The following is a 10,525-nucleotide window of genomic DNA, read 5'->3' on the forward strand; positions in this document are numbered from 1 at the left end:
ACAACATAAATATTCAAGCACCGTAGCCTAATGTTGGACAAACAGGATGCGATCACCTAGAGATATGAGGACCTACATGTAAAGCCTCTTTACTCAACATCATTCAAACAAAGTGAAGACATTGTTCCCCTGACCCCTTCCTCCCTTCAGAATTGCTCAATCATTATTTATCTCCCATCATTTTTACTAGGTGTTGTTTATCTTGATCATATTCCTGAGACAGTAAGGGGGTGATCACATCCTACGGGGAATTCAACTCGTCATCAACTATTAATTTCTTTATTTTTTTTTAGCGTTTTTCATATCAAATCAAAAGTGCTACCACGGGTATTTCTACTATATTTTTAACCCTTTTCACTCAGTTATCTTCACCACTTGTACCAACACATGATTCACATAATAATACAATGCAGAAACAGCTGTATGAAACATTGGTAGCTAACTCTCAACGAAAATATTATTCAAGATATCATTACAGTATAACTTAATCCTTGGAGACAAATCTTATTCAATTAATTAAATTAGATTCTTATTATTATTCAATTCTTGATTGCATAAGAGTTTACCAATGTTTCATGCACCTTACTCTCTTAGAAATAAATGAAATTTTCTGACCATCTTATTACAGAAGTGCTACATACATCACTCATTGAATTTAAGATTTATGATAACATCGTAATCTTGTTTTTCTAGCATAACATACCCAGGCAGATCTGCACTGGGATCCTCCATTATTCCTGCCTTGCTATAGTTTGCATCTTGTCGCCAACAAAAAACGACTTGCCAGCTGGATTTTTCATATAAATAAAAAGCACTTTAAAAAAGGTGGAGTCAGTGATTCTCAAGGACACTTCTTGTCAAAAACAGTAAATATCTTCTCACGATCCACTACCTGTCCATACTGTGTGTCCCATTCAACAGACTGGGCTCTTGTAAACTAGCATGTAAACAAAAGGGGCCCACCTTAGCTGGTACGCCCCTATTTACAGAGCCTAGGCTGTGTATTAACCGTGGATTTTTTTATAGTGCCAACACGGTAGCGGATCGAGAGGAGATATTAACTGATTTTCACAAAAATTATTTTGACAACAAGCATTATCCAGAATCCCCGATTTCACCTTTAACTTTCTTTTGTGTTAAATAATTAGACCCTAAAGAGGCCATACTCAAACCCCGTTATGAGAAAAAAAAGTTGTGTCTTGCTGATCAGACACAGCACAGTACAGTGAAAAGTAAAGTGGAGCAATTCAGTTGAAGCAGTCCCGGGTTGTTCAACGGCCCGTTGCTCAGAGCGACCCGTGTGTCCATGCTGGTGTGTGAGTGTGAGTGCTGTGGGACCGATAGATTTCACATGGCGGCCATCTTGCTGGCCTCTCTGACGCCGCTCAGGTACGCGCCTGTCACAGTCTGGGGGAAGTGTCTGTTGGTTGCCTGGTAACAAAACAACAACAAAAACTAAATCAATGAAAAGAAGCAAAACTCTGTTTAAAAGTCTGCAATGTGATAGCTAGAAAGGAAACTGTAATCCCAAGTGAGTTGACTGATGTGAGCAACTTATATTGAAATTATTAGTAAAACTAGAAGGCCTAGCTTGAAGTTTCAACAATGGTTGAGCAGGAAAAATGATTTGGTGCAAAGTGAAAGTGGTGCGTTGTGTCTTTGTGGAAATGTCAAGAAAAGGAAAAGCAAGTGTATATAATTAAGAAAGTAATTATTGCTGTGGCTACTTTGTACAGTGTACAGTGTCTGCTTTGAAAAGGACTATTCAAATAGAAAGTGCAAGGGGGAAAACTCCAAAGGAATAAAAGCTTTTCGGCAGTAATCAAATTAATCTCAGATTAGCATTATAAAGGAAACATTTCTGGATACATCTGATTTAATATAATGGTAAAAGCAGTGTTAACCTCTCCAGCAAAGAAGACTTTTCCCTGCACGTCCTCGGCGAGGATGTCGTAGGCCTCTCCGCTTCCCCCGGTCTTCACAAAGCTGTAGGACATCTGGGACCAAGTGTCTTTGCTCCAGTGTGTGACAAAGAACTGCACTGGCTCTGGGACCTCCTGCAAGGGTCGACAGACAAATAGTGATGAAAAATCACTACAATGCCCTTAAAAAGTAGTCCAAATGGCTCCTATTCCCGCAATATTTGATTGAAAGTTGAGTTAGTGTCACTGCTGGTTTTACTCACCATTCATTCGCTTTGCTGAACAAAAATGTGAGCCGACCCTCGATAAAAAGGTCAGTGTAAGGTGTCGGTTACGCTTTAACGCCTGTGATAGATCCATTTAGAGTACAAGAATGGGATCCATTTTGGGGAAAGAGACTTTAGTCCGAACAGACACGGATGTGATCGACCTACATGCTGTCTGATGTTGGCGAAGATTGCCTCAAATACATTCTATTTTTTTTTTGTGAATACAGATTCCCCAATATTTTAAAATTAGTTTGAAACTATGAAAGAGTAATTAAGTTAAATAGGCTATATGGAAAATAACAAGTGTAATGGGAAATATTGATGTCTCCTGGCTGAAGTGTTGCTTTCCTAGGTTCCTGGATGCGTGTTCCACAAAACCACTGAGACAGGCTACACCTTTTCTATTGTCCTGTACCCAGACCCCCCCCCCCCTGCTGTGTTAGAGACCTCCTGGCTCCTGTTTTCATACTGTATATTCTGGCCCATTGTGTGTGACTGTACCTGGCTGAAGTGTGAACCAATCACATGACAGAGATATTGCCCCCCGGATGCTGCCTTGTAAATGGTTTAAATGACTGTGTTTTCACTTGAAGATTCATCATTCCGTACTGTTAACTTTGTCTGTACAACACGAAATGATCCTGGCGAGAAACCAATGATTTGAATTAAACTCTCTTATTTAAACTTATACAGCCAGTATTGTCTGATTCACTTTCTCACAACACTACAGTATATTGTCAGTCACGTAAGTTTCATTGCAGCCATTCCGCATCGCTGTCTATATGTTAAATGCCTAATCTTGAATCTTGATGTATTTTCTTTGTTTTTACTGTGTCTTAAATGCAATTTCTAATGTCTAATCTTGATGTATGTTCTGCCCCTGTAAAGCACTTTGAATGGTCTTGTGTCTGAATTGTGCTATATAAATAAACTTGCCATGCCTTTCTGTAGAATGTGATAGGGGTTCACATTAAGCGTGACAGCATATTACCTGTTCTTTGAAAAGTTCCCGTAGAACCTTCACACACTCGTCCACCACCTGCTTGTCCTCCATGTCCCGCACGGCAGCTACAGCGTCACCAGTGATGACAGACATCAGGACAGCCTGCTTCCCCTATACACACACACACACACACACACACACACACACACACACACACACACACACACACACACACACACACACACACACACACACACACACACACACACACACACACACACACACACACACACACACACACACACACACACACACACACACACACACACACACACACACACACACAATGTTCTTGCTCTATTTAAACTATATATTACTGATGACAATATCAAAATAGTTTGTGCTTATAGTTGAGTCGACAAGTTCAAACCCATTTTCCAGGGTAGGATTATGTATTTCAAAAAGTGCAGTGAGTAATAAAGGTGTATGTTGTTTGTGCTCCTATGTAGATATAAAATGCTCAGATATACACACTAATAATAAACATATTTAAAAACATATTATATTCCATCTCTACTAAGTCTGTTCTGATAAATGCCTTTTCCGTTTACACACTGCGCCTTTAAGTGGCATTTTTCTGACCACGTTGAGAAGGTCAGGTCAGATGTTGTCTTGCTGTGGGGAAAACAAACCTGTGGCTCCATGTCATAGAAGACGCTGAACATGCCTCTCTTGTCTGGACCCGGTGGGATGTGACCAAAGTAATCCGCACCTTGGATCTTGTTGTCCCAGAATCTGTACGGGAACTGAAGAGCGATCTGTGAAAAGTTTTTTTAGAAAGAAATAATATTTTAGCATCTACAAGGAAGCAACTTTGTAAGACACACATAAGACAAGATTTATTTATTTTTTGTTTTTATTTAAAACCATGAACTACACATACATATCTGTCAATCATTAATTATGATCACCTTTTCTATGATACCGGTTCCCAGACTGTGGATCGCTTTCAGTTTCCTCTCAGGCAGAGGAGGGTTGAACTGAATCGCGTTCTTCTGAAGTAAACTCAACGGGACTGACACAAGAACCTAGAAGAGCAAGCCCACGATACTGAGCATTTACTATATCAATCATTCTCCAAAAGTATACATTCTCTGGCCTAGAAATCAGTTGTACAACATTTATCAACATGTTTTTCACCTTCTGTGCTGTCCACTGGGAGCCATTGGAGGAAGTAACTTTGACGAGATCACCTGAGTAATCAATGGACTGAACCTAAAAAAAAAAGATTTTTAACAATAGAATTTTTCTATTTCATTTATAATGTAGTGTAACTAAAATGATACGATAAATAACTAAAATGCAAAGTTAACAGCAAAAGAAACGAAAAGTTGTTATTACATACCGGGCACTTTGTGCGGATGTCGAGGCCTTCGCCCAGTTTGTGGAGTAGCACCGAGTAGCCCTTGGTGAGTAAAGTGTGGTCTCCTGAGAACTGGGCAAAACACTCATTGTGGTCCCAGGATCTTGCCGATACCTACAAACAAACAAACAAACCAAACTAAAATACTTGAGAATTGTTTAACACAGTTCCCTAGGAGACACAATATCAAACTGGACACAGACACGACTGAGAAACCTTGCAGTGTAGTGAAAGTGTGTTTATTTATTTTATCTACATTGATAGACTGTAAAAATGAATGTCCCCTCTTGGATTAATAAAGTATTCTGAATCTGAATTTAAACTCAAGCGTATTTGTTTTTCGGACCTGGTCTAACGTGCTTCCACAGGCGTACTCCAGGTTGCTGAGATGAAACTGAAGAACTTTCTCCTCCAACGAACTGAACTGGATTCCAGACTCCTGAAGGAAGTTCTTCTTCACCTCCTGGACTTTTTCTGTAGAGATAAAATGCACACGAAGGTCAAATGTCTTTCAAAATCCATTTTTCTCTCAACACTACATCTGTTTTACCTGTTTAACATTGCACTGTACAATTCACACTTGTGACCTGCCTATACTAATAATTTGCAGTTAAATCCAAACATGAAAATGGCTGTTATTACTGCTGAAGAATGAAGATTCCCCTCTCTGCCACATTTCATCTCTGTCTCTCCAAATCTGTCTAATAAAACTAAAACAAATCTGTGTTTGGGATAAGAGTTGAGCACCTTTCAGCGGTGTGTCCTGGTTCTGGGACTTGTCCTTCCTCCACTCTGACACCACGTCCAGGATGGCGTTGAAGTGGAAGTCCATGCGTTTGTCGATGGCCTGGTCAGTCACCTGCCCGCCCTCCTGGAAGAGGTCGCACCGATCTCCCAACTTGTGCATCTTGATGCCGATCTGCAACGGAAGAGGGAAGAGTCAAAATTAGACCAAACACAAATCCTCCAATACGTAGAAGCCAAAAGATAGACTTAAAAGGTGTAGTCAGCAGCTTTGGAGAAGTTGGTTCTCAAAATACATTTTTGTCAAAGTCGGTAAATATATCTCTGCACAATCCACTACCTATCCGTACTGTGCGTGCTCTGAGAAGAAAATCCAGTGTGAACGGACATATTGCTAGCTACAGCGGGGGCCCCTTTGTTTACATAATACACAGCAGTTTACAGAGCCTAGGCTGTGTATTAACACCCGATTTTTGTGTTCTCCAGAATTCCTGACTCCATCTTAAGATCCGGTTTAATGTTTAGCAGGAACATGGAGACTTCTTTCTTTGCATCTGACCTGTTCACACATGAGGGCGATGGGGTTGTTGACGCAGCCATTGACGATCTGAGCTCCTCTCCCGACGGTGACGCCCAGACAAGGATCATCCCAAACGCGCCCTCCGATCCTGTCCCGCGCCTCGAGCACCAACACCTGTTAACCAATGGAAACGTAGAGTTTGACCACCAGCTGACAGGGTTAAAATGGAGGCCAGAGAAGTGATAGGAACTTTATATGTTTAAATAAACTGACTTGAGCCGCGGAGAGTTACCTTAGTGCCAAAGTTTTGCAGCTGTCGCGCAGCAGCCAACCCTGAAGCCCCGGCACCGATGACGATAACGTTCCTCTGCAAATACAGTAAATAAGTAAAGCTTTATTTATAACACATTTAAAACATACAGTTACAAAGTGCTTCACACACAAAATATTAGTGAAAAAGAAATACAGAAAGTAAAAACCACATTGAAATTGTTATAAAAAAGCAATAGATGGATAGATAGATAGATAGATAGATAGATAGATAGATAGATAGATAGATAGATAGATAGATAGATAGATAGATAGATAGATAGATAGATAGATAGATAGATAGATAGATAGATAGATAGATAGATAGATAGATAGATAGATAGATAGATAGATAGATAGATAGATAGATAAGAGGACCCTCACAGAGCAGTATCTCTCGGGGAGCAGAGGCCGGCTCACTGCCAGCACTCCGGTGTTGATGAGTCCTTTCCTGGTCATGAAGTGAAGCACCCGGTCCATCTCCTGCACGCAGCGCACACGCACCAAGCCCCGAACGATGATGTGCATGGCGCATTTATCTGAAGTCAGCCCCTCCTTTACAAACACAGGAAATAATGTTCAATGTTTTAATTTTAACTGAGTTCTCTTTTACCAAGTGGAGAAGATGCATTGAAGGTAGACAAACGAAACCAACAATTTATTACACTAAATGAACATACAATTAAATAATGTTTTACTCTCTGCACTTTAAAATGGTTATACACACTGAAGAACTGCGTCGTGGGTTTTTATGTTCTTATGTTGGAATGCATCCCCTGAGTGTCACAACTAATTTCTTTGTATTCCTATCTATGCAATGAAATGCTAAATTAAGGCTAAGGATTCTGAATGTATATTACAAATGTAAAACCTGAAATTGAATCAACAAGGCAATATTTGCAAGTCAAATTTGGGGAATATCTCTAGAGTACCTTGCAGTTCTTGTGCCAAGAGGCCAGAATGAGGTTCCTCAAAGCCAGATACATGGTGGGATCGCGGGAGAACTCTGGGAACTCGTAAAGCTCATCCAGCTCCATCATGTCGGGACGCACACACAGAGCCTTGCCACACTCGTTGGGCTGGTAGAAGGGCTGGAAGTACGGACACAGGCCCGGAACTGGGGGATACAATCATGAGTAGTGTTTATTACTATGTAGTTTAGACTGATATCTTATTTTGGTACCCTTTCCAACTTTCGACAAGTGGAAACACATATAAATGCATGCCGAGCTGCACCGAAACAAGGCTTTAGTCTCATATGTCTCTGTATATGGAATGATCTGTATATCTGTAAATATTGCTTTCTTCTCATATTGACTTAAAGACTTACTTTGTGGCGGCACGACTCTGCAGTGATCGGCCCTCAGCTCAGACAGAGACGCGTTGCTAGGACAACCAGAGGGGCTCATCCCCACGCAGTCGGGATAGTAGGCAGCGAGGAACGGGCTGGCCGGACTGTCTTTGAACAACGGCGGCAAAATCAACATTGACTGCCACCAGCTGTCGGTCACTTCGGCCACTCTCTGTAAGTATGAAAATGGTGTTGGATTAAGGAATAGAATATGCAAATCGCCATCATGTCTTTGTAAGGCTGACTGATATACTAAGTGCTAGGATGCAAAAATACATCGTATTATAAAAACACATGTCCAGCTTACCATGTCCTCCGGTTGGGAGCACTGGTCCGGACCTTCACTCTGCAGGCAAAAACACAAGATGATGATCATCCCAAAATAATTACAAATGCCACTTGTGAACGGCTGGTCGCTTTGTTCTTACCTTGATGTTGTTGAGCTTCATGCCACATCGGTACGATGCTGCTAGGGAAGCAGTGAGCTGGATCTCCTTAGTCAGCTGACGCCACTTCCTACAGTCCGGTTTAGTGCATTGAACCTGATAGGAACAGAATCACATTAATGTATTTGTGACATGGGGAACTTAGAAAATAACACATTCAGCTGTTTAAATGTGCAGTAGTGTGTAATAACGAGTATTTTGGCATTTGTCTTGTGGTGAATGTTCTAGATTGCAACGCTCCGTGTCTACTCCTCCAGTTAAGAGAATCTACAGATGCTACAGTGGCCTTCAAGGACAAAAGGCTAGTTATTAAAGATGGCATCATCATAAAAAGGCGTTGTGGCTGTTGAGTTTGTCCGTTCTGCTACTGTAGAAACATGGCGGCTCCTATGTATAAAACACTCATTCTAAGGCAATAAAAAAAAATGTACTGCACCTTTAACAGAAACCAGGAAATGTGCCTGCACTCACCCAGAATGGAAGCTGCTGATCTGCCATGAAAGCTTTGAGGCTGGGTTCACTTTTCCCGTTACTAGTCCACACCTTCTTCCACGCAGCAAAGGTCTCGTAGCCATCTTTGTGACTGCCCAAAGTAAAAAAGTAAAAAAGTAAATCTTATGGTGTTCATACAACTTCCAACGTCACAATTCAAGAAATACTGAAATGTTTTGTTATAATATTGTGGGGAAAAAAACAATCAACATTACGTTCTGTAGTAATGGTCGAAACATTCGTTGCAAAAATGCTCCCCACATGACAGATGATACCAGCGGGAGGTGTATCCATTTTTAGCACACCTGAGAAAGTGAAAAGAATTGGTGTTGATGAAAATCATGTCCATTCAGATTCAACCTGGCTGTTTTATTAAAAAAAAAGGAAATCTACCTTTCAGATGCACTTGCAAAACAAACTGGGTACGTGGCCGAGCATCCTGCCTTCTCACACTTTCTGTACTTCTTCTCAGACTGATCGTCTTCCTCCTCGGTGTCCGTTGCTTTTCTTTTGCTCTGGAGAAAGAATGCAGAAGGCTTTTACTTTTGTAATTGTTTTGCAAATGACAAATAAAGGATCTTGTAAGTAACTTGAATGGAGGAACACAATACATTAAGAAAATTAGGACTAAACTAAACTAATAGTTTGTTATTCTTACAATCAGTGGGTATTGTTTAGCTTCTGAAAAGGTAAGTAGAAAGTCCATGAGTGGAATATCTTAGTTCATACTCTAATATACAGGTGTTTTGGACACACACAAAAAAAGTATTACATTCTATGTAAAAATGATTTTCAGTGCACTCTAACATAGGATTATGGGTTGTTTTTTTGGAGGAATAAGCAGGATATTATTAAAATGACAGGTGTACTTGAGTGCCAGAAATAATTTTTCACTAAGTAGGTTAATTTAAGTAAAAAAGTATCTGAATACTTGATAAGGAAAGACCCATGGCATACTGAAACTATCACAATAAGTGAGCAACCATCTAACTGTTATCTTTGCAGCATGCAGCCTATATAGCAGGAAATGTTAGCAAGCACATTTAAGACATGGCTTTATTCAGACATGACTGGATAAAAAGTATATTTATGTAGTAGTTCACCTGTCCAGGTGGGGGGTTGTTTGTTCGCTTCACGCGGACATTCGTCTGTCTCCCGGAGGTGCGCAGGGTCTGGCCGTCCCCCGGTGACTCCCCGGAGCTCCTCTTCTTCGCTCGCCGGGCACTGGAGGCATTCCCAGGGTAGTCTAAACATTATAAACGACACAAATGTAGGCTATGTTTAACAGCGTGTTATATGCAGGTGCAACCGGGGTGCAACTCAGTGCAGACGGGGCCTTTGTTGTCACTGATAAGGATTTTTTATGACTGAAAATGCATCCTATTAACGAGACTAGATATAATGTACACAAAGCGAATGAAACACGAAATTAAATAGTGTGCAAATGTAGCAAATGTGGCCACAAATGTAAACATAAACAAGCAAAACAGTGTGACATTTAGCATGTAGCAGTAGCATGGAATAGATACAAACCTGCGTCCGACAACATGATTTACTGCGGCGTTTCTTCTTTACTGGCGTTTATGACTTTCTGAGACGGGGTTTTGTTTCAATGTTTCGTCTCCCTCTTATTGTTGTGGTGGAAAATCAATGCGCTGCTGTTGTTGGCTGAACACCACTTCCTGTTGTGAAGGAGGAAATGGGCGTTTCGCTTTTCTTATAATCTATTTAGTTTTGGTCTCCATCGCTCTCCGTACTACTACACTGTACCTATAGCAACAACAGTACGCTGTCAGGCCAACTCACGCAGCACAACACGGAGATGTTTGGACGAGAAACACTTATTTTTAGATGATTTCTATCAGATTTTTATCTCTTAAACAATTATAAACAGGTCTAGTTGACGTGAGGGGAAATTAGTTTTTATCAGCGAAAAAGAACTGAGGTTAGAAAATAAACTTGGACCTTTTTATAATGTTTAAATGTGTAAAAAAGTGAATTATTTTGACCTGAACCGACTGGAAACAAGACTTCTCCTGCAGGAAAACCAGTTTTAAAATGAACCAACGATAATTGACATTCCGGCTTTGGTAGGAGAAGAAGTAG

At 40.6% G+C, this 10,525-nt stretch overlaps 1 protein-coding gene across 1 annotated transcript; it reads right to left on the reverse strand.

Annotated features, from left to right (window-relative positions):
• Window positions 1-37: 37 nt before the first annotated feature.
• kdm1b (lysine demethylase 1B) lies at window positions 38-10,094 on the reverse strand. The gene is made up of 21 exons (XM_080044954.1): window positions 9,953-10,094; window positions 9,523-9,665; window positions 8,813-8,934; window positions 8,635-8,724; window positions 8,399-8,510; window positions 7,910-8,023; window positions 7,789-7,827; window positions 7,461-7,653; window positions 7,063-7,247; window positions 6,515-6,685; window positions 6,114-6,188; window positions 5,861-5,995; window positions 5,305-5,476; window positions 4,904-5,031; window positions 4,540-4,671; window positions 4,335-4,409; window positions 4,106-4,222; window positions 3,827-3,952; window positions 3,183-3,305; window positions 1,905-2,057; window positions 38-1,431 (listed from the first exon to the last, which is right to left on the reverse strand). Exons 1-21 carry the CDS (start codon window positions 9,966-9,968, stop codon window positions 1,348-1,350), a joined length of 2,505 nt encoding a protein of 834 aa, XP_079901080.1. The 5' UTR covers window positions 9,969-10,094; the 3' UTR covers window positions 38-1,347.
• Between the last annotated feature and the right edge of the window lie 431 nt (window positions 10,095-10,525).

Source organism: Ammodytes marinus (genome assembly GCF_949987685.1).
Source record: "Ammodytes marinus genome assembly, chromosome: 17".
Lineage (NCBI taxonomy): Eukaryota > Metazoa > Chordata > Actinopteri > Uranoscopiformes > Ammodytidae > Ammodytes > Ammodytes marinus.

Bases quoted from the DNA above. Each gene is read 5' to 3' on its own strand.
- kdm1b (XM_080044954.1), bottom strand. The intron at 8,725-8,812 runs GTAGATTTCCTT...TCACTTTCTCAG, and splicing joins TTTGCAAGTGCATCTGAAAG to GTGTGCTAAAAATGGATACA. The intron at 5,477-5,860 runs GTCAGATGCAAA...CTTCCGTTGCAG, and splicing joins TCGCCCTCATGTGTGAACAG to ATCGGCATCAAGATGCACAA.